The sequence below is a fragment of the Gossypium arboreum genome, chromosome 12 (genome assembly GCF_025698485.1).
Source record: "Gossypium arboreum isolate Shixiya-1 chromosome 12, ASM2569848v2, whole genome shotgun sequence".
Lineage (NCBI taxonomy): Eukaryota > Viridiplantae > Streptophyta > Magnoliopsida > Malvales > Malvaceae > Gossypium > Gossypium arboreum.
In genome coordinates, this window is record NC_069081.1 from 10,154,247 (window position 1) to 10,179,020 (window position 24,774).

At 34.3% G+C, this 24,774-nt stretch overlaps 4 protein-coding genes across 5 annotated transcripts; all 4 read right to left on the reverse strand.

The window, feature by feature from the left end:
* Positions 1-5,081: 5,081 nt before the first annotated feature.
* Positions 5,082-7,781, reverse strand: LOC108477397 (polygalacturonase QRT3). Its single transcript, XM_017779931.2, has 3 exons — positions 7,293-7,781; positions 6,960-7,187; positions 5,082-6,328 (listed from the first exon to the last, which is right to left on the reverse strand). The coding sequence occupies exons 1-3, from the start codon at positions 7,476-7,478 to the stop codon at positions 5,258-5,260; spliced, it is 1,485 nt and encodes a 494-aa protein (XP_017635420.1). The 5' UTR covers positions 7,479-7,781; the 3' UTR covers positions 5,082-5,257.
* Positions 7,782-12,265: 4,484 nt separating this feature from the next.
* LOC108476634 (uncharacterized) lies at positions 12,266-18,109 on the reverse strand. Of its 2 annotated transcripts, none has more exons than XM_017778905.2 (8): positions 17,534-18,109; positions 17,337-17,443; positions 16,789-17,237; positions 16,220-16,405; positions 15,482-15,589; positions 15,146-15,349; positions 13,218-15,064; positions 12,266-12,929 (listed from the first exon to the last, which is right to left on the reverse strand). In XM_017778905.2, exons 2-8 carry the CDS (start codon positions 17,410-17,412, stop codon positions 12,368-12,370), a joined length of 3,432 nt encoding a protein of 1,143 aa, XP_017634394.1. In that variant the 5' UTR covers positions 17,413-17,443; positions 17,534-18,109; the 3' UTR covers positions 12,266-12,367. The 2 variants fall into 2 exon arrangements, with proteins under 2 accessions (XP_017634394.1, XP_017634393.1); XM_017778904.2 differs by having other exon boundaries at positions 17,598-18,107.
* A 1,734-nt stretch (positions 18,110-19,843) lies between these two features.
* Positions 19,844-23,323, reverse strand: LOC108480020 (pentatricopeptide repeat-containing protein At4g32450, mitochondrial-like). Its single transcript, XM_017782917.2, has 3 exons — positions 23,170-23,323; positions 20,734-22,833; positions 19,844-20,525 (listed from the first exon to the last, which is right to left on the reverse strand). The coding sequence occupies exon 2, from the start codon at positions 22,799-22,801 to the stop codon at positions 20,750-20,752; it is 2,052 nt and encodes a 683-aa protein (XP_017638406.1). The 5' UTR covers positions 22,802-22,833; positions 23,170-23,323; the 3' UTR covers positions 19,844-20,525; positions 20,734-20,749.
* A 404-nt stretch (positions 23,324-23,727) lies between these two features.
* On the reverse strand, positions 23,728-24,445 carry LOC108477610 (RING-H2 finger protein ATL73-like). The gene has a single exon (XM_017780131.2). It carries the CDS (start codon positions 24,352-24,354, stop codon positions 23,866-23,868), a length of 489 nt encoding a protein of 162 aa, XP_017635620.1. The 5' UTR covers positions 24,355-24,445; the 3' UTR covers positions 23,728-23,865.
* Positions 24,446-24,774: the final 329 nt, after the last annotated feature.

Sequence of the window (24,774 nt, forward strand, 5' to 3'; positions counted from 1 at the left end):
TTTGTCCTGTTTACTATCTTTGGATTCTCTTTCTTCTCAAAGATAAATTCCTAGATTAACCTCCTTTGTCTTTTTGATAAATCATTATCCTCAAGATCAATTTATTCTTCCCATTATTCATAAAGTGTGTTGCATAGAAATAATGATTGATGAACTAAATATCTTTACAAACGAAGTTTTGCATATTACTCTGGAAATTTCTAGATAATACAAGAAACTGAAACAAGACAATTGTTTAAAGAATTTCCAAATTTGAGAGTCGGATGTACTCTGGGAAATTTCTTCTTCAGTCCAAAAGGTGGTGGGACATTTTAAATTGATCTTAAGAAAGGATCATTTCATAAACATCTCCAGCGGGTCACAACATTTGGAGAATAGCACAATAGGACTAAGTTGATTCAAAGCATACAAGCAGAGTATGATTGATACATCAAGAAGTATAAAGCTAAAATTTCGATGAGAGAATGAGTGATGACGCCCGAAATAAGGGTCATATTCATAACATTTTGCATTATAACATGTCTAATTAGGAGAATTTGACTCACTTCGATCATAGGCATAAACTCATACGCATTCTACAGGTTATGTCTTTTATGGGACAATATAGATCAAAGAAATAAGATTTGGCATCTCTATGTTTATAGGGAACAGATCGAAGATAGTAGATTTGACATTCTTGTGCTTACAGTGAAGCAGATTGAAGATTTCAGCATGGCATCCCTGTGTTTATAGGGAACAAGTTGAAGATAGCAGATTTGGCATCCCTGTGTTTATAGGGAATAGATCGAAAATAGCAGATCTAACCTTCAGATGTTTATACTGAAGCAGATCTAAGATGATTTGGCATTCTTGTGTTTACAAGGAACAAATTGAGGACATAGTAGATTTGACTCTCAGACGTTCTCAAAGATAGCAGATCTAACCTTCAGATGTTTATACTGAAGCAGATCCAAGATGATTTGGCATTCTTGTGTTTACAAGGAACAAATCGAGGACATAGTAGATTTGACTCTCAGACGTTCTCAAATATAGCAGATCTAACCTTCAGATGTTTATACTGAAGTAGATCCAAGATGATTTGGTATTCTTGTGTTTACATGGAACAAATCGAGGACATAGCAGATTTGACTCTCATACGTTCTCAAATATAATAGATCTAACCTTCAGATGTTTATACTGAAGCAGATCCAAGATGATTTGGTATTCTTGTGTTTACAAGAAACAAATCGAGGACATAGCAGATTTGACTCTCAGACGTTCTCAAATATAGCAGATCTAACCTTCAGATGTTTATACTGAAGCAGATCCAAGATGGTTTGGCATCCTTGTGCTTACAAGGAACAGATCGAGGACATTGCAGATATGACTCTCAAATGTTCTCAAACAGACTCAAGATGGTTTGGCATCCTTGTGCTTACAAGGAACAAATCGAGGACATTGCAGATATGACTCTCAAATGTTTTCTTAAACAGACTCAAGATGGTTTGGCGTCCTTGTGCTTACAAGGAACAAATCGAGGACATTGTAGATATGACTCTCAAATGTTCTCAAACAGACTCAAGATGGTTTAGGCATCCTGGTGCTTACAAGGAACAAGTCAAGGACCTTACAGATATGATTCTCAAATGTTCTCAAATAGACTCAAGATGATTTGACATCCTTACAAATCGAAGAAGCAGACTCAGTGTCTCTGTGTTTGGCAGAAAACAGATCAAAGATATCAACATAGCATTCTTGAGGTCGTAGGGAGAAGGTAGAAGACCATTCGAGGAAAATATCGCAAAGATTGGGCTAGGCCGGGCAAATTTGGTCCTTTATGGTCTTTGCTCAATTCCTATTACATAGCAATGAGCAAAGAGGGGTAGCTGTAGACACTCAATTTTGCCCGGCCCATTTCAGTATTTAAAATAATAAACCCCAAAAAAAAAAACGAAGTCCAAGTTCAGTCCAGAATTACAAATATAATTTGGCCCGATCAGAATGGCCCATTACTTGAAAAGATTTAAGGTCCATCTACAAGCTTGACTCATATGGAAATATAATCTTCAATGATATGTAATCTTAGATATGATACAATCTTAAATATGATTGCAATCTTAGATATGATACAATCTTAGATATGATTGCAATCTTAGATATGATTGCAATCTTAGATATGATATACAATCTTAGAAGATATGATTTTGTAATCTTGGAAATTTAATTTGTAGATATCCTTTGATCTTAACCGTTGATGTAATTGATCTCATCGTTGGATTTGGGGAGGCTCAACTATAAATAGATGCCTCTCCTTCATTGTAAAAGACTTGAGTTTTGGGAAGCAATAAGAATTCTTGAAGAGCATTCACTCAAATTTCTCTCCTCTTGCGTTCTTACTCTCGTGGTTTGTTCTTATTTTATTCTTCGTCTATCTTAGTTTTTCAACTCTTTTTATTTTTAATTTCTTCATTTTTCAAATATGTATATTTTTCCTATCTTTTATACATTTGATTATGTATTTTATATATCATAATATTTAACCTTTTATATAGTTTATTTTCAAATATATATTTTCTATGCATGTATATATATTATATAATCATTTCATTATAAATATAAATTATTTTACATATTTGATATTTTATACATTATTTTTCTAAACCAATATATTTTATATTTTTATATAATTATTATTCTTATAAATATATTTTTATTATATATTATATTTTAAATTTATTATTAAATATTACATTTTTTATATGCTCATTCTATTTATCAATTGTTTATATTATACATATATTTTAAAACTTATGTTTTTATTATTATACAATATTTGTTTTACTTTAGCATTAATGTATTATTGTTATGTTATGTATTTCATATGTTATGTAATATCTTAGATTTTTATAATTTACTTTCAAATGCATATTTTTATATATGTACATTGATATATTGTATTATATGCATCATTTTATTTATTAATCCATTCATGTGTACATTAAATTATTGGATTTTATATTTTATGTAGATTCTATTTATCCATTTGCTATGCATGTCATCTATTTTACTCATACATATTTTACACATTAATATTTACCATGTTTTTATATTATTTAATGTTTTATTTATGATATATTGTATATAATTAGTGCATTTATTATGTTTTCTTTTTGGTATATTCTTATTTGCTTAGCATGATTATTTGTATTATTCTATTTTACCTCTATATAGTGATTGCATTTATATAAAGTGTTATAATATTTTATAATATACGCTATTTGAATATCTATGTTTCATAATATAGAATTGTCACTCTAAAAGGTCATTTAAAACAATATTTAAAAGTTTTATAAAAATAAAAAAGGCAATGCTTAGTATTTGAAAGCTTGAGAAAAGTAGTGCCTAACTTATTGGGTTGCAACTTTTCTCGTTGAGTTCGAATAGTCAAGTACCCTTCTAAGTTTTTAAGATTTTCAAAATACGAGCAACTGTCTTGGAATTTCAAAGCGTTGTGTCCTAACTTATTGGATGTGGCGATTTGTCGTTTCGAGATAGGGATTTCAAAAGGTTAACTTAGTGTCAATGTTTTGATCTGAGTGAACCCAAATTTTCAAAATCAAAGTATTTTAAAGAGGATTATATCTTAAAATTTTTTAAATTTCCGACATTAAAGACATTTGATAATCAATTAGGTACCAATTTTTGGGCGTTACGAGGGTGCTAATCCTTCTTCGTACGTAACCGACTCCCGAACCCATTCTTTTATTTCGTGGACCAAAACTAATGATTTTAAAACAAAATGTTTTAAAGGTGATCCAATCACACCTAAAAAGATTGGTAGCGACTCCCGTTTTCGTTTTTTAAAATCGATTCCCATTTTCCAAAACTCGATTTGAAAATGGTTTCGACGATCTCACTTGGCTCTTATGTAATAATGATGAGGAAGACATCGCTCATTTACTACGCAACTGCCCATTTAGTGAAATTTGGTGGAATAAACTTTGTCATGAAGAGCAAATCATTGCTGCAAGCGATAGGGACTAGAATAATTACCTACTTGAAAACTTGCACTCTAAGAGTTAGTTTTTTCAACCCTCTCTCCCTTGGAATTTAGTTTTTATTTGCTTCTTTTGGGAAATCTATAATTTTTGTAATAATGTGGTGTTTCTTTCGTTACCCACCAACACTCTTGTTATTAGGCATACTTTGGAATCTGTGAGTACCTTTCATGCCCTTACAACCAAGACAAGCCAGCGGACGTCAGTGAGCTGGGTGGCTTACATTGGGGACTCCTACTGGTTGGGCTAAATTACACTCGAACGGTTTGGTAGTTTTGAGTCCTGGTCTGTCGAGCACTGGAACAATTATCCGAGACAAGAATGAGACATGGCTTTTTGGATCTTATCATCATATACCACATGCTAGTAGCTTAGAAGCTAAACTTTGGGAACTCAAGGATGGCTTATAATTAGTTGAGAGACTTAACCTGTGGAATTTGGAATTGAAGTTGATGCTATTGTCATAAGCCTTATTCATAATGCTTCAAATAATAATATGTCGCTTTCTACACTTGTCACTGACTGCAGGACTCTTTTATCAAAGTTGGAAGGCATGACTCATAAGCACATCTTTAGAGAGCATAATGGATGCACAAATGCACTTGCCCCGTCTAGGAAGCAATTATCTCACTTCTCATTATCTGTTTGGCACCGCTTTATGACCTTTCCCCTCTTTTGAAGTCTGATGCTTATGGGATATTTTGTACCAAATTATTGGTTAATTTTATTTAATCTAGTTTATCATGTTTGAGCAAAAAAAGACAATGAAAAAGCATAGGCAAAGCAATTCTGCTCCTCACTTTAGAAGTTCTTTTTTCCCTTTGTTTTTTTTTTTTTGAACAAGGGAAGTTACTTTACAAGCTGTCCAGATATGCCCTTTGGCTTACATCAAGTCCCATAAATTGAAAGGTAAATTCCAAGTGAGTTTTTTGTTAAAGTATATTGCTTTCATGTGCCCAAAACATGTAAATTGCATTCTACTTTCTAGGTATTACTTTTTAGAAGATGATTACTTGTTGAAAGCACTACTAGTGTGGGGAATAATTTTTTAACATTAGAATAATGAAATAGCTTTATTCTCGAATCTGATGGAACCTTGAACAAAGATTTCGAACATGAATAAAATCTCATTCTTGCACTCTAGGGAAATGTTCCTTATTGGTTCTAAAATATTAACCATACCCAAATAAACAAATAATTGTAACTTGGGAGCATCCAATCTAAACCTTTAGACTACTAGTCTCTCCGATGCGATTGAACTGATCAACTGCCACGGAAACCACCCCATTGACTGCATTGTCACTCTCTACGACTACAATATTATTGGACGTATTGGTAACTGCATGTACAGGGAATCCTGCAGACACCTCCTTTTGAATATGAAATGAGTATTGGAAATGATTTATCCGGTCTGGAAATACTAACAGTGATGAAAAATCAGCAACCCACTTTGTTCCATTCCCGGCCACCGTCATTTCCCCAACCGTTGATTTCAGGCTCATGCCATTCACATTGTTGTGCTGGATCACCACTTGATCTACGGTACTAAACGTCCCGTCTAATTGGATGTTTGGAACCATTTTTCCAGGATTACCATTAAACATGTTGTTAACTATATTCAGCCCTGATATTTGTCCCTTAATCGGCTTCAACACTACATTAGCATCTCCTAAGAAAAGCCCATTGGTAACATGAACTTGAACAGGGTCTTCCATCACTATAGCTGTGAAATCTAAGTAACAATTGTCAATTCTAGTTAGTGCAGCGGTGGATTTTACTAAAATTCCTACGCCACCAAAAGCTGTTGCTTTGTTATAACAATGAACCCCTGTGACAATATTAGCTTGGCCGATCAATAAAATGCCAATGGCCGCTGAGAAGATGGCAATATCGGTTATCGCGTTATCGTTACTTGAAAGTTGAATGGCGGTGCCCGAAAAGCCTCTCTCACGTTTGTCTCCACCAACAGTGGAAACCTGCCCTAGGAAACAGTTGGATATGAAAGTCTCGTGACCTTTTTGGACTAGAATTCCTTGGGTTGAGAAGTGAAGGAAGAAGCAATTATCTATGCGGATTCTGGCGGAATCAATTACAAAGATCCCTCCGCCTCGGAAGCTCGAATCGAAAAGAATGTCCCGGAAGGTGACGTCCTCGTAGTAGATTCCTACATTCTCATCTTTCGAATCGTTGAAACCGGTAGGGGTTGATGGTTGAGAATTCGGAGACCATACTTCTATGAGATGCCGGTCACCAGGGAATGTGTCTGAAGCCCGCAACGACCCTCCTTTCACCTACGTAACCGGTTACATTATGAGACATTAATATCCGAGTTAAAAGCTGCACATTCAAACTAAGTGATCCAACTAAATACCAAATGCAGAACTTAATAAAAGGGAATGGTAAATAAATACGGACATGAATGTAGTTATGTGCAATGAATTTGAGTTGCGACGTTTCATAAAATTTTGGAGGGAAAAGAAAAAGTAAATGGTCGGAAATATTTCACTTTTGAAAGGGAGATTCTTCATTGGATGGAAATATTTCACTTGCATTCCATTTGGAAAGGCGGACCAACCAGTGTGTAGAGGCAACGTGGCATAGACAGCACATGCATTGCTGCAAAAGCGAGCCCATAAGCCTCCAAAGTCTTTTCAGCTTGCTTGTCTTGAAAGTTCAAACTTATACCAAATAAATTCTAGAAAGTTTAACCACTAAACTACGTTAGGCACAACACATGGCTTGAAAGTCACATACTTCAGAGAAATAAATTAGATATTTAAAATCTTGTAAATATCTATTTGGGAAAAAACCAATTACTTATATTTAAAAATATTCCATCTGGCTCACCAAATTTAAGTATATATGTAAAAAATTCATATGTATGTATGTATGTCTGTATAGATGAGATGGGTATAAACTAACCACAATATTGGCTCCCCCAGAAGAAGGAAACCTTATAGGATTGCTGATTTTGTAGCTTCCGCCGAGCAAATCAATGACGACACCACCCAAGTCCTTCAAGCCAGGCAGCATTTGGAGAGTGGTTTGGACCTGGAAAGCGTCATTCAGCGCTTGCGAAATGGCGTCACTGCTCTCTTGCACCCCAGTAGGGTCTGCCCCGTACGCAATTGGGTAGAACACTCTTCCATTCTAACCCCCCCCCCCCAACCCCGGGCACAATTCAACAAATTAAGCCCACACCTCAAATGTTATTTGCATACAAGATAAAAAATGTAGGGAGTTTCTAAGTCTTACATTTTTGGTGACTGAGTCTAAGGAGTGGAGATGGAGAGGAACAGAAGGTGGCGATGCCAGCTCTTGTAACTTTGATCCAAGTTCAAATAACTTGTCTTGCCTGATGCCGGTGGAACAACTAGTTTCCTGCAACAGCAACAACATGATTAGGTAGAAGGATGCTGCTGAGTAGGGTTTCTTAGTCATTTGTACTGGGTTTTTTTAATTCACTCAGAATCAGAGAGAGAGAGAGGAAGGGAGAAGGGGGTTATGAAGGAAAGAAACTGTTACTTTTTGCAACGCGGGAATGGAGCAGGTTCGGTTTTGGCTTGGGGGGGACTTAACTTATGTCATGGCATTTGCCCTTTGGTCAGTATTTTAGGTGCACTACTACTCCTACTTCCATACCTAAAAGGGTTGTGTTAACTAGGAAAGAAAATCAAAGTAAAATTAAATTATTTGAACTGTGAATGCCCTTAATTTCCTTTAAAACATACTTGGGTCCACTCTGATCAAATGTTTTGCAAGGAATTAATTATAACCAGTATGGATGGACGGTGTTGAGCCTGTCCAATCACAAAACAGTCCAAGGAAAATAAACTTTTAGACTTAAAAAATTTTGTAACTTGTTAGTAAAGTTCCATTCCTGTCTCATGTGATAGTACTAGTTTAACATGGTATTAATAATTTTATTTTAAATTTTAATATTTCTATTTGGATTTGATTTTAATTTTGTCAAAATAAAAATATTAATATGACATTAAACTATTAAAAAGAGATACAAATAATGTAATCATGTTCTTGATGAACATATAGACATACGAGAAAATGGTAAAATTTTAAATTAAATTTTTATAATTTATAAAATTTTAAATTAGTAATAGTAAAATTATATTTTCGTCCTTTCAAAAAAATAAAAATTAATTTTAATCTTTTAAAAATTATAAAAATATAAATTATTAAAATAATAAAATTATATTTTCACTATTATAAAAATATATAATTTAATTTCAATCTTTTATCCATCACCTGCACCAACCAACCAAGAGGAGAAGCGTGGCGCAAATATTAGGATGCCCGGCAGCAATGTTTCTTTTTCAATGTAATCAAATATTAATATACCAAAATCCACTATTATATTGTTTTAATAGTAAAGCAAGAGTCAAGACTGGTTAGGACATTTGTTAGTTTACTAGGAAAAAGTGAACATAAATATGAACAACAATGGTTAATATTGGCATTAATGCGGATAGTTGAGGTTGCAGACCGCAATAATTGACGTTCAGCATGTACTTGTAAGTCGAGCAAAATTTATTTGATTAAAAAAATTAAAAAATATTTAAACTTTAAGTTAATCAAAATTTAGATAATTTGATTTAAGTTTTGAGTTCAATTCGATTTGAATTTGCACAATTCGAATAACTTGAATAATTTGAATATTAGATCAGTGTGAATATCTTTTTGGTCATTATCAACTTTGAAGATAAGCAAATTAATCTTTCTCTTAACAAAATTACAAAAAATTTAAAATATATTTTTAAATTTAAAATATTTATAAAAATTCAAAATTTATATTGTAAAAATTCTATATATATATATATATATATATATATATATAAGTTAAAATTTAAAAATTTTGTGACCCAATTAATATTCAAATTTATGATACTCAAGTATCTTTTTTTTTTACTTTGAAAAAGTTTTTCAAATATATATTATTTCAAATTTACGTGATTTAGCATGAAATTAGTTATATTATAATAATATTTTTATTTGACATGTTTACTTTTTTAATTTAACTTGAACAAATTCACTTGATTCGATTCGACTCGACTCAATTTAAAAAATTTAAATTAAGTTAGGATGATAAAATAGGACTCAGTAAATTCAATTAACTCGAAGTTTTCATTCGATTGAACGAATACTCACCCTTATATACCTGTACGCTTTTTTTAAAATCTAATCTAATTTCCTACTAATTTTAAGCCCTTATGATTTGTAGTTTAAAATTGTTATGTGGATTGTAGACTTTAAATTTAATTATATTACAAAGATATATTTATAAATTATTTTTGAAGATAGCAATTATAACTTTGATTTAGATTTACTATATTAGAAAATAAATCACATTTTCACATAAATACAAAGTTATCATATTTGATAAAAAAATATTAAACTATATATTTTGGTCATTAAACTATACGATAATAATGGCGCTAATTATATATATACACATTTATTTTGAGTATTTTATTCAGTTGGTGTTTCATCAACTTATGAAAATAATAAAATGTACTCTTATATTCAAATTAAATTATATTTTGTAAGGGTATTTTTATCTTTTATATAATAAATCAATAGAAATTTGAGTATAATAAAATTTGAACCCAAATAACTTCACCATTATAACCAAAATACCAATAATTTTTATAAATATATTTGTTAAAGAATTAACAATATGTACAACTCCTATACATCAAGTAAGACTTTTGGCCATTAGTTGGAATGTTGCATGAATGGGAGTATTATGTTGAAATCATTTTTAGATAGTTGTTGTTAAGTGATTGATAGAGTAAGGTATTAGAATCAACACTAGATTGTACAAAGGTGAGGTTGCAATTTCAGAGATAATTGTTGAGCTTAAATCATTGTTTTTAGTACAACGAGATTATTAGCAAATTGGTTTATTGAGCCATGTTTTGTAGATGTAGATTAAGTTCGAACTATGTAATCATCTCTTGTGTATATTATTTACCTTCCATTGTGTTTTTTGTTGTGCCAACAACTTATCTCACAATCTAGTTAGATAAACTATCAATTGGTATCAAATCAAATACTTAACATATTTAATAGAGGTTCCGTGCTCAAAGATATTGCCATCATTGTGGAGCACATGAGAGATGTATGTAATGGGCCCATTCTGCTATTCCCTATGAATGGTAATATAAGCTTATTACATTCGAGTAGGGTTTGGTAGCCTAAAATTCATATTCTCAAGAAAGGAGCAGATGCCCTAAGGAACAGGGGTAGCTTGTTCATAGAGGTGGGTAGATAGGACCATTCCGAAAGGAGCAGATCATTCGCAAGGATGAGCAACCAATATATTTCCAGAGAAATTAGGAGGTTGGGTACAAATAGGCTTTCTCAGACATTGGTAACCTGGTGACCCGATTGATAGAAAGCGAAGGGTCATCCGTGGTTGTCTCTTTAGTCGCTTGTCATGGTGCTATGTGTCCCAACTCGAAGGAGGTATAACAAATATAATTAGTTAATTTGTTACTTTTATTATTTATATGGAAATATGTTAAAACTTATTATATTATTTTATAATAAAAAGATATTTTACCTTTTACCTTATTATAATTATATTTTTAAATTTAAAGTTAGGATAAATAAATTCAATTATCAAACCTATTAAAATTTATTAAAGTATTTGATACCATTCCATCCAAATAAATTTAAATACTTATTAATTATTATAAACTACATGAGTGAATAAAAATTCTAACCAAAATATAAATTTTATTTGTGTTAAGTAAAATATTAATCATTTTACAAATTTTAGCAATCAAAATGTAAATATTTTCAAGTTAAATTATCTAAATATAAATTTTCAAAATTAAATAACCGACAGTTAGTAATTTTGAAGTGTTCTTTTGCTCAAATAATAGTTTTGAAGTTCATACTTCTATACACACACTTAATTGGTGTTACAAGTCTGGTTGGTAAAATTATTTAAAAGTCCTTTTCAAAGTCCTTTTCAAAAAGGATTGAATATAAAATAATAATTTTGTTATCTTTTACTATTTCTATATAAATATTTAAATAAAACAACTAAAAATGTAAGGTCTAAGGATCAAACCATGCTTAAATAATAATTATTTACAGTATTTTACCACTCGCCTATGATTCAATTATTAAATTTTTTTATAAATATAATTTAATATTATTTTTTTGTAGGTGCAATAAAATCTAATTTTAATTAGTATTGTCGAATTGAACCGAATTGGTTGATCAAACTAGGAAACGATCAAAGTACTAGGAGGTATAAAACTGATTAACCCGCGAACCATTCGGACTGGTCAAATTGGTTCCACCACCAATCTAGTTCCAAAAATATTAGTTTTAGTCTATGTTTCTCTATATCAAAACTACCATTTTTTGAACCAAATTGATCTGTTGGGTACCAATTCGAAATAAGAGGTTAGATTAATTGACCTACAAATTAATTTAATCGATCGGTTGGACTGAGCTAAAAAATTGATTGAACCGATAATTGAATTAATTTTCTCCATTATAATTCTTTATTGTATTTTAGATAATTTATTCAATTAAATTGATCAAACTAGGAGTTGATAATCTGACTAATTCGATCATGGTCAAACTCTAAAAACATTAATCAAAACTATGCCAGACCGATTTTTGTTAAAAACAAAGAAACGAACTATCCCAAGGGGTTTTGTAACGTTTTTGTAACGTTTTATCTTGACTGCAAATGTGTGTTCATCATGGTGGTCGACATTTACATTAGACCCCAAAAGCATTGAATATACAAGAAATTAATTTTGAGAATTTTCAAAGAAAAAAAATATAAAATGGGAGGGATGGAGGTGGATTTATAAGCTAAGAAAGAAAATTAGTGAAAGTAGAGAAAGCACAGAGGTGAGAGAAATATGTGAATGAAGGAAATGGAAAGGGAGGGGAGGCGACCCAACCCATTGATAAAGCAACATCCAACTGTTATAGTGGAAGGGAACGAGAATTGTCTTTGTAAAGAGCCTATGCTTCGGCCAAAACAACGCCTAATTATTGGAAGGAGATATAAAGCTTGTATTTGTAGAGGGATAAAGTTTAATGAACATTGCTAATTGGCAGGTGGAAATGGAGAGAGCACTTAGATTCTCTGTTCTTTCTGTTGCTGTTATCCTTTTATTCAATAGAAATTCAATGGCAAGGATAATAAGTTTGCCATGAAATGGCAGGTTGTTGCAAGGTTTAACGAACTGCATTTTGGAGCATTTAGGGAATTGGGAATTCATGGTTTCACAGGTACTGTCTAAATCAAAAATGAAGCAATGAATCGACTCACTACAAGATCAAACAAAGAGAGATTCCTGCACTGTAAATACAGGTCTAGAGTTCAACGGCAGAAGACTCCAGTAAGATCCTTCATTGTCAATACAACAGCTATACCATTCTATTCTATAACAACCGATAGGAAAATGAGATACATCAAGTACACAACTTGAGAATCCTTGCCCTTTAGCATTTGGTTCAAAACACACAAATTCATACACCATCTGATCATCATTCATATCGTCATCCCTGAAAAGCTTACCATAACTAGTCGTCTTCTTTGCACACTCTGTTACATACTGAAATAACTTCTCATTCATTTCTACTATCTCCTCACTTTCCCAAGGTTGACACTGCCATTCCATTTCTTCATCGTTTCTTTCCCTGTGGCACTGCTTCTGAAAAGACACTCTGCTATGAAGAACGCAGTACAATTTAGTCAATCCAAGTGACAATTCAGGTGAGGCATTTCTCAGTTGAAGACAGAGATTTAATGAGAGGTGAAGGCCTGATGAAACAGTAATCTGACTTTGATTTCTGCTATCTGTACTGTAGACAAAGAGCTCTGAACCAATTATAGGCCTGAGATTTTACAATATTTCAGAAACAAGAATATCAAAAAGTTGCAAAGATATCACAATCGGTTCCACAATAACTTTAGGAAAACATTCAATTTTAACAAAAAAAAAAAAAGTATGTACCACTAGAAGGGATCACTATGCAAAATAGAAGCAATAGGTATTGTACCACTAGAAGGGATCACTATGCAAAATAGGAGCAATAGGTATTGATATTATCTTCAACAGCTTAACTAATAGGTTTTTCTAGTCGAAACCAAGCTAACTAGTCAAAATAGTTTGCAAGACATACCTTGTATTAAAAAACTGCTTTGGCATCTGGAATGGAATTTGAAGCCATTTCCTAATAATTTCCAATAGAAGTTCTACCCCATTCTTTGTAACATGGGATATGATTGCCTCATTCTGTATCCTGTTTGTCTCAATTTGCAAATGCATCACAGTGGAAACTGCATACCTTATTATATCTAGTATACCCTTTACCTCATGTCCACTTTTTAATATATAATTTCCGGACTGCAGGTGCGAACATTTTCTGGGACATCCTCCATTATCTAAAAGTTTACAGAGATCCATGCTGACCTCCTGGTCAATGTGCAATAAACGGCCAAGCAAATCTTGCAGTAACATTGAACTTAAATTACTCTGCTGTGAGTGCTCTCGTTCACAAGTTCTTAAATATTTATAAGCAGGAAGATTGGGAAAGAAATGAGGGAATCCAGCACTAAAGGCCAATAATGAACAACTAAGTGCAAGTCTTGCAATGATTTTCAAACTCTCACAGTCCATACCGATGAAAGAGGAGTTTATCAGATTGAATTCCTTGGCTAATCTGTTCAATCGGCAAGAAAACTGAGTGAATTTTTCCAGACATTTCATGTTAGTCAATGCACTGTTCTGAACTTCAATTATGATGCTAAAAGTTTCCTGCTTAGATGTATCCAACACTTCAAGGATCTCCCCTACAGCCCCAAGTAACTTTGCCCTGAGAGAAAAAAACCATCTCTGAAAACAGAATGCTTTTCTGGATATGATAACTCTTTCTAATGTTTCTATTGAAGAACATGCATTTTTATATGCCCCAACTAGTACATCCCTATAATTAGGCACATCGTTATTCCCTGCAGCATCTTGTCCCAGTTCTCCAAAATTATCTTTCAAAAAAGCAAGGAGTTCATTTGTGCCCACTGAACCTACTAAGAAAGACCCTTGCTTTGCCAAAGGACTAAGCCAGAGTTTTGCCTCAGAATGGGAAAACTGAACTAATGATTTAAACCAGCAATAACAGGAATCAGACTGAACTCTTGACATTAGCTTTGCAAAAATAAAAGTTGCTGTAATCCATGCTCCCTGATTTGTTGCATATATTCCTGCTTTATAGGAATGCCAGTTATCCCTCTCTGACAACATCTTGCAGGCATGCTCAAGAGTGGCAAGTTCCTGCTTAAATGGGTGTTCAATAAGAATTCCAACAAGATAAGAATGCAATAGTAAAGAGTAAACAGTCCGTGTATAGCAATCAAATATCCTGCCATGATGTAACTGCTCCACCAGAAGTTGTACTTTGTCAAAGACATTGGTAGTGATTGCACCAGCTTCATTGAGAATTTGAAGACAGGCAGCCACGAATCTGTGTATGTGAGATAAAAGCTTGGACCTGAAGGCTTGGTACATATCTCCCTCAAAGTCAAGGACCTCAGATGAAGCAATGTGTTTACTAGCCAGAAAATTTTCATTTGGAGTTCCAAAATATTTGATAAACGAACTGATTTCACCCAGCACTGTTGCGCCCAAATCTGGATGTTCCCCAACAAGCTGAAGAATAAGCTTGAGCAGGCTTTTAATTTCATGAAATATTCTGGAACTAGTCTGGCAAGGATCAGGTAATGGCTTCACCAGTGATCTGAGCTGTGCCATAACTAAAGAGATGACCCGCAATGGCAGAGGTGAGGAATAAACAGCAAAAGATTCACTATTTTTTCTTGCCCAAAGTTTGCTTGATATATCTGTAAGAATTCGAAGAGCTGCAAGGCACTTCGACATGATTGGGGACTGGGCAGCATTTTCTAGAATGGCTAATAGATGATCAAATTCAAGCTTCTCGAAAGAAGGGAGATTAGGTAGTGTTAACAAAAAGATCTGCAAATTGCCCAAAATGCATCAACAAAGTATAAATCTAAAAATACTAAACAACTAACTTATGTTTTGCTTAAAGAGAACCTTATGTAAAATCTGAAGAGCTCCACAATGCATGACTGATGGAAGTTCCAGTTCATGTAGTATGCTGAATACTGCTTTAATCACATGCATATTAACAGGAGTGCAACACCCTTCTTTTACAAAAAGAAGATGTAAGCACTTTAATGCTGTTTCTCTCATCTGCCAACTATTTTCCTGGCTAAGATATGGCAAAAGCACATCCACCTGTATCGAAATTGAAAGACAAACATATTAAGAAAACCATCTCACGTGGAATATATTGCAAGAAAGAGAGATTGAGAACCAGTGTTACACCAGGCTGGCCCCAACTACATCAACTAGGGCTGGAAGAAATACCTGTTCAGAAATAAGACTTGTTGACTTGGAAACAAGTTTTGAGAGTGAAACCAGCATGGCAATGATGAAATTCTCTTCTGAAGAATCTAACACCAGCTTAATACCTGTCTGCAAGAAAGTAGTGATTTATATGAGCAAAGATAAAAAGATTGAAAACAGAGAGTTCCATTAAAAAAAGTTAATTATTTGAATAGCATACTGACTTCTACTTGTCACTGAAATCTTCCTATCATTGCATCACATATTTGACCAGTAGACCAGGACAATTTCCTTGATTCCCAACTTTGTGCTAAGCGAAACATGCCTTCTCTAATTTTTGGTTTAAAGCACAAGAAAAAGGAAGGTTTATAACCAATAGTACCTCACAAGCACAGGTTTTCATGCTTTCATAGCAACAATGGTCACACTTTTGTGCCAAATTGGAGTATCCTATGTTTGAAAATTTTGAATGCATATGTGTGTATGACTTTATGTGTAAGATTCGATTCTTTAAAACAGACACAACAGACAATAGCTAATTTAACAATAAATGCATTCTCTTCAAAATAACATGTCAAAAATGCCTAGAAACAACATGTACCATTCCATGATATGGTTCTAGAAAAAATTGTCCTTTGGAGGCCTGGTCATAATTTGCACGACTATTAGCAAGATGTATTTAGACATTCAAATTGGAATATGCACGTTTCAGGATATGAGTGAATGGGAGAGAGGAGAGAGGAGAGTGGAGCACAAAACCTTGTAAGCTCTTTTTGAAACTGAATATGAGCAAACCATTCTAGTAAAAACACTTGCCCCTCCCAACCTTACAGCTGGCAGTGTTTCTGGTGAAGCCATCATATTCACCAGCATCTCCAAGACAACAGATGCAAAGTCATCTGTTAACTCACAAAACCTACTGGCAGCAAACAATGATGCTTTCACCTATAGAAATCATGCAAAGGCAGAAAATAAGTCTTTCTCATTTTCTAAAAATAAGTTATTGTAAGGGGGATGTAAATAATGACAGAGCAATAAGAATGTTTCTTATCTTCTGTTTCTTCATTGTTTGGGAAGGCAGATTGCTAATCTAAGGGGCTAAATAAGTATCTGCAGATGTGTGTGATTGAGAGTTTTATAATGTCTAAACATTGTTTGAGGATTCTAATTTAAGTTAAACACTTTTTCTTAGGCTCAAACATGTTCAAGTAATAAGCATTCTTTAAAAAAAAGGTAAAGAAACAGATTAGAAAAAATATTCTCCTAAAAACAAAAAGAAAAAATGATTTTCTGCAGCAGAAATACTGATGTTGATACACCAGACTCACCTCCAAAATATTAGAAGAGACCATACTGGAGAGTACCAAGTATCGTATCTCAGCACTATCTTTTGCAAAATCAGCCCAACAACCAAAAAGAACTAAAGCCATCGCTCTCGACTCAACATCACCTGTGTCAAAAACAACCTTCACTCTCCTCAAAAGTTCTTCATGGTTATACACTCTGCTATTTAGAAAAGTTCGTCTCTTTTGCTTCCTAAGTTTTTTGCTTCTATTACACCTGATACTTGTCAAGAAAATTCTGACAACAGATAACCTGATTTTTTTATCACCGAAGCGAAATGCGTCTGCAAGCCTTAAAAGTATAGTGTTGGCAAACAGCCTATCCTCGCCAGGGACTAAACCGAAGATGGAGCATAGTGCTTTAGTTGCTTCTGGTTCTTGACCCCACTGCTCCAGTCTTGGGCCAGTCTGTAAAATGGTCTCAACTGCTAGAGCTGGATAAGGAGAAACTAATTTAGTCCCATGGTGCTGAAGAAGATGATGAAATGGGTTGGCATTAAAATTTGTGAAAAGGAAAAAGAAGCAGATGAAACCTGGGTTACTGGAGCGAAGAGCCTTGTCGAGCTGGATGCTCCATTCCATGGCACAAGCAGCCGATATTTTGTCCATGGCAAAATGCGGTAATCAGCTCCAGTACTACCTGAAAGTAAAAAATAAATAAATAAATAAATAAAACAGAGGGGATGCAGTGAGAAGAAGAGGAAGCAAGGGACTAAGCATTTAGACGAACGGTTGGTGAACAGAAATAAGGTAGACACGATAACTGCAGATTCGTCGTCAAGACCAACACACACCTATATGATGATGATGATGATGATGATGATGATGATGATGTTATTAGCCTTTGAATCCCTCGGCCAACCGACCCCGAACTTAGGACTTTCACTTACTAGTTCATGAATTACAGATATGATCCCCCCGCTTCTTTGCCCTTTTGTTTGTTTGGGTAAGAAGACAGACATGTTTGTTAACCCATATTTCTAGTTCTACTGCCTTTTGGTCTCCGGGCACTACCGAAATTCTAATAGTTTTGTCGCAAGTAAGTACTCTTATCTTGAATATACTAAAATTAAGGAAAAGAGTATTGATCTGGCGAGATTATTTCGTACAATTTTTTCTCTCGACATTAAGGTATTTTTCTATTCGTATTTATATTTTTTTTACTTTTGATATTAAATTAGGTTTTTTAAAATTATTTGTGAGAAATAGTTTCTGACAATATTAAAAAAAATTTAACCTTTCAAATGTTCAAATCGGTCAGATAGATGAAATATTCATATTAATCGTCTTTCAACAAATTTTGATTTGTTTTTCTTTTATTTTAATGAACTCAATATTCTTTATTAGTTTCTCGATATTATTAGTAGGAGAGATTAACTTTTAGTTTACTCTTGATTTTCTCAAGATAATATTATTCCATTCATTATAGTTACTCGGCATTTATTAATCCCTTAATAATACATTTACAATTTTAAAAAAATAAAAAAGAATTCTCACTTTTAGTCGAGACTTTGTGTAAAATCTTTCACAATAGGAAATCATATGATTGTTTTTGTTCTTCACCATAGTAGCACCTCCAAATCTACTACATTGTTTTCCTTTTCTTTTTTTTATTTTTTTTAATAGCCAGAAACAATTTCCATTGGATGCTATTATAATCATCTTCCCTCAGCTTTGTTAAACTTTTAAGGATACCATATCTACCATCTCCTTTCCTCATATCCTCTTTCGTGAACCCTTCCAAGATAAAATAGTAGTAGCTCTTGATGAAGTAAAGGGTACTCGTTGATTGGGTTCAACTCCTCTAAGGAGGGCATCATTTCTAGTCTTCCAAATTCCTCAAAAGGTATAGGTGAAGAGGGTATAGATCTCTCTTGTTTTAAACTCCCAACATGCCCCATTTTGAAATCCAATCCAAAACATTACTAAATTTGAATTCTTGAAATTTTAGAGAAAGTTGATCACCAAACTAGACAGTTCTAAACAATAACAAATCTAGAGCGGGGCTGGCATGGGACTCCTCCCCTAAAATGTAAAGTTATTATTTAAGCATTTAAATTTTTTTAAAATTTTAAATTAGTAAAAATAGAATTATATTTTAACCCCCTTAAAATTATATAAATTTGACTTAATCCTTTAAAAATTCTAAATATATAGACTATAAAAAATTAAAATTTCATTCCGCTACCTTAAAAAATTATTCTGGCTTCGCCCCTAGTTCTAAAAAAATCACATGTAAGGAAGATATGCTCAATAAACTTCTAAAAGCAAGGAGCAAAAATGACAAGGCATAATAATAAATTTAACCCCTAATATTTACTTATTTTATCATTTTAGACCTTATTCTATTTTTGGGTCATTTTAGCCCTCAACTTCAAAAATTTAATCAAATTACTTGCTTTTGGATGAAAACACTAACTAAACTGTTAAAATGATGTGACTAGTCGTATGACAGTTTACGTATAATTCATAAAAATTCAAAAATATTAATAAAAAATTATCAATTTAACAGAGAAATATACGTAAAATACTACATGAATTATATCAATACCATCAAAATTTTAAGAGTTCAATCAGACTTGTTTGTACAAAAACAAACAATTTAGCTTGACAGAAAAAAAGAAAAAGAAGAATGATGGCAATTAGTGATAGTATTAATTGACTATATCCCTGACAAAATTTTCACACTTGAACCAACCAATTCATCTCAGACATATCTCACCAAAAATACACCATTGTTTTCAAATTTATATATGATTGGAATAAAATGTATGAAAAGTACCAACTACTATAAAAAAAGGATCCAACTTCGCATGAATTTAAGTACTTACTAATGGACTCTCAAAGTGTAATTAATTTTTTTAAAAATATAATAAAAATAGATAAAAAGATCTTCACGAGAGGAGGGATTGAATGCCTAATTATGCGTCAGTAAACCACCTGAAATGAAGGGTAATTTTATAGCTTTTTCCACCACCAAAATAATTTAAACTACGTACAGCCATGCACATTATATCATACAAAACACACACAAAAGCTGTTAAATCAACATTCAAGTTTTCATGCCCTTCTTTTTAACCACTGGTCGGCACAAGTAACAGCAGCTGCTACTTGTGAAACCCAGATCACTGTTTGTTAACAAATACTACTGCTTAATCTCACATGCACTAAACAATAATAACAAATACTACTACAAGTTTGTTGAGAAATATCATCGCCATGTTCAAAACACTTGTATTTTCTTCAATCGATAAAATATATCGGAGATAATCTTATTATCTGAGCTATCAAAAATATCAGTCACTCCGAATAAATATTGTATATTCAGATGACTATTGGTTAGCAGTTTAGGAAGTCAAATGGGAGAGGAAGAGGAACTATGTTCATTAAATACAGCTCCCCAAGGAATTGACCATCATGTTCATTCGCTGGTGGTTTGGTTGCTACGCAGCTAAGTTAAGCTTTTTCAGTCAGGTTACCCCGGACGAATGCACTAAAATTGGTCTCTAGCATAAAAGAACATTCATCATCAACCAAACAGCCCTTCCAATAAATTTCGTACTGCCTTTCCTAACACCCATGTTCAGAAGTAATTGAAGCTTTCACATCTCGTTTGTGGAAGAAGCAGGTTAACCGATAGCAGCTTTCCCTCTCTGGGGAGACACAGGCCAGAAAAGTAAATTTGGCTGGTTCCATATTTGATTCCCAGGTACTCGGATGTTCTGCACCAAACAGGGTTTGCTTAAATCTCAATTAAACTATAACTAACTGCAGGTAAATATCATAAACAAGTAGTCAAGGGTTATAACTAGATAAGTTATTTATATCTTCTCTATAAAGTCACTATCTTATAAATTACTCACTTCAGATGCTTCTAAATTTCACTTTTTCATTGAAGGAAGTAAAACAGAATGTCAAGATAAATGATACCTCAAGTTCTATTTTGTCACCAAAAATCTCGACAAGAACACAACCCTTCATTGAAATGATGAAACCTCTTAGCATCTCGCATTATGATCTCTCTGCCAACAATCTTTGACATGATCTTAAATGCAGCATGACAATCACCACAAACACGAAGGTTCTTGATAATACGAATCTGTCCACGAGCTGGACTGGTGAGGAGACCATTAGCAAGAGCAAGTCTCTCACTATGAGCAAGAAGAGCTTCTTCCTTACTTTCCTGATCTATATCGTGCAAACAAAATCTTGTTTCGGGAACATAACCAGCTTCTTTCATGTGTTCTTTCAAACGTCTAAGCAGAGCATAGATTCTATCATTCTCAGGATGTGATGTATCTCCTGCCCGATACTCGTTGACCCTGCTACTGACTTCAAGAGGACTTTGACTTGCCAATTTCTTCTTCTCATTCTTTTTAAGGTCTGAATCTTTCAAAGGAATGAGACCTGCTTTAGATTGGTCATTCAAACGAGAGGCATCTAGCTGATTCACCAGCTCAGCACAAAGATCCCCAAGTTCCAAGTGCCCATGAATTCTGCAGAGATTCATTAAAGTTTCCCAGACATCAACACTGGCTTCAGATGGCATATTTTCGATGAATTCCAATGCTTCATCCAAATGCCCTGTACTCCCCAGCATGTCAACAACACCCACATAATGCTCCATGGATGGGATAATACCATAATCACTGCTCATCGACAAAAAGTGAAGCATTCCTTCATTAATATCACCAACAACACCACAAGAGTAAAACACTCCAAGGAACATTTTGGCATCTGGTTTCAAGCCTGCCTGCTTAAACTGAGAGAACAGATCAAGGGCATCCTCCCCTAGCCCATTCCTAGCAAGCCCTGTTATCATAGTATCCCAAGATGTCAGATTGCGCCTAGGCATCTTTTCAAACACATCAAATGCATCATCTGTAGAACCACACTTTAAGTACATCTCTAAAATCCTGTTATAGATGCTTATTTTGAGAGGTGAAAATGATCCTATGAGGTGTTCATGAAAAGTTTTCGCTTCTTGTAAAGCTTTCACTTCCCCACATGCCTTCATTAACTGCAAAATTTGGGCTAAATCCACAGGAATACCTTGCTGTTTCATCAACACCAAAACTTCTACAGCTTCTTTAACATTTCCTTTATTGCAAAATTCCTCCAGCTTCTCTACCGTAGCATTATTAGTGCTAGATTCAGAAACCTCAGTTAAGCCTTCATTGGGATTAGAAGTAGCAGATGCTTGACCATAAAAATTAAAGTTACTTGTTACTTGACCATAAGAATTAAAATTATAAATATTTTGTGGATTCTCCCGGTACTGGCTGAAATTTGTGCATTGCAAATCCATTTGGCTTCCTTGGGATTCTGGAAACCTTTGTAAATTAAGGTCCAATTGATTCTGTCTAATCTCTGGAGGCCCTTCCCAATATGAACCTACTTGATTCTGCATATTGGAAGTATTTTGAGCATTAGTCTCGCATCCTCTAAAGTTTCCTTTTCTGTAAACTGAGTTATTCTGCAGTTCATATCTGTTGTTTTCCCAGTGCATTCCATCATGATTCTGATGACACCCTTGCTCAGCGCCCTTCCAAGAACCATTTTCATATATTCCATTCGGATTTGTCCCTAAGTTCCCATTAGTTGCCTCATTGCTATGGTGATACCAACCGAAGTTTCCAGTTTGACCCACGGAACCCATCTGATTTCCCGTTGGCTGCAAACCACCATAATAGCTATTACGGTTGTCCCAACCTGAACTCCTCGTATTATCATCCGTAGGGCATACCTCAAAACCCTGGTTTGGGTTTAAGGCCTGTCCATTTTGTTTCTGCTCATAAACTAGTGAAGTTGGGGTATCATAAGGAGAATTCTCAAACTGAGAGGTCCTACTAGGGCTACGAAAATCCCACCTTTCAGGAGCAGTGCTGAGAAACTTATTGAAATGTGTGACAGAACGAGGGAAACGTCGTGCCGAACGTACCCTAGATAAAGCGGTGAGATAGTTGAAGGTCAGAGCCCAAACCCTCTTGCTGGACATTGATGCGTTGCTTTGATACCTCAAAGCTTCACCTATCATAGAAACAACCAATAAATGAAGTGATGAGAACGGAAACTTATTAACGCCACCAACAGAAGAGTGGCAGCATTGGCAGCGCCGTCAAAAACCAAAACCTATCGAAAAGAAACCCCTGAAAAACTCAAGCTAAAAAGTCTGCAAATTCAGCACAATTGCAAAAATAGGCAAGTTTGCGGAATATCCAGAAAGTAGAAAATCAAGATGATTCTGAAATTTTTGAACGTAAAAATTTAACGAGGAATTTATAAGCCCAACTACCAAAAAAAATAATATTGAAATTTCAGACGATGAAAGGAAGAACGAAGAAGAAGATTAAAAGAAAAAAAAACCTGGATGCCGGTGGCGGTGCAGAGAGGAGTTTCTAGGCGTCGTTAGAGTTACAGAAGGCTATTGGTTTTTAGGTTTTTTTTATTGGGCTGGGTAAAAACCAATAATTTGGGTTGGGATCATTCGCTGCTCTTTTGGATGTCAAGCGGCGCCTATATTTGGGCCAACTCTCGAAGTGGATAATCGCTGTTTACTAAAGGTTGGTACGATGTTGCTTTATTGATTGGTTTTATCTTAGAAAGTGGATGTCATGTCGAAATTGGTTTTATGAAACAGGTTTAATGGCATTTTTTTAAGTAAAAAATAAAAAAAAAATTGTTAATTTTATCTTTAAATTGTTACCAAATCTTGTATTCCAATGTGTTAATAATCAATTTTCATTCTGAGCCTCTCCACCATTTTCGTTAAAAGATTTTGGTACCCTATTTTACAGCTTCAAGTTGCTTCCTCGGCGGACGTTTGAACGATCCGTTGAATATGACCAGACCAGCTAATTAAACATATAGGTGTACATACGCAATTTGGGGCCTATGTTGGATAGGCTCATCAAGGTTGCAAAATTTAAAGATATAGAATTTAGCTAATAAAGCTACACTGATTGCTAAAAAGTTGTCTAGAGACAAAACTAGTTATAGATACATCAGCCATGCATGATGAGAATAAGCTACTAAAAACAGTAACTCTATTGTGCTATAACTTTAAAAATCTGTAACAAATTGGTCGCCATTGGAGTTGCGCCTCTGCCGGCAAGTAGGACAGGAAGAGCGAGAGAGCAGCCATTTATCGATGCAAGCAACATGGAAGCGATGGTTACATTTGGGAAGCATCCGTATTTTGTCACCTTCCGAGAAATCCACGAGGCAAATTGCACAACCTGATGATGATGATGATGATGATGAGCCTGAATTGGCATAAGTTGTAGTTGGTAAAGCTACCATTTCTTTCTTCTTAAGACCCGAGTTCAGTCTACGGGCGGCCACCCATTCCCTCGGCTCGGTCACGACACGATGAGTGCATTGTAACACGCATTGTAGCATGGGGTGAAGACCCAAGGCACAAACCAAGGCACACAACATGGCTGCCACGATGATCATGAGGTTCAAGTCTACAGTGGGTTCTTGCGTCTCTTGACAGGGGATGCTTGATGTGGGAGTATCAGCCGAGGGAGATGGTGAAGTTTGGGCCATGGAGAGATAAACAGAAAACAGATGTCAAGTCTAAGCAGATAGAGATTGAAAGAATAGAGAGGAAGGGACACATGGTACAAACAGCAAGAGGAAGATGAGGCCAAAGATCAATGAGGATCATCATATATATGGTGCTGGTTAAATGAGATGGTACGGAGTTGGGATACATCAGATAAAGATTGAGGAATGGGGGAATGGCATATGCTTATGCTTACTTATAATCCACTGTCTTCCCTTTTTGTTTAATGCCCTTCAAATCATGGGAAAAGCACGTTTCTTTTTCGATCAACTTCACAAATTTCTATTGGCTTCCTTTCATCAAGTTGGATAAAGCATGACTTTCCTACAAGTTAAATTACATCCGTTTATTTAGTTACTTAATCAACGTACTGAGTTAAAAGTTGATAAATATTAAAAATA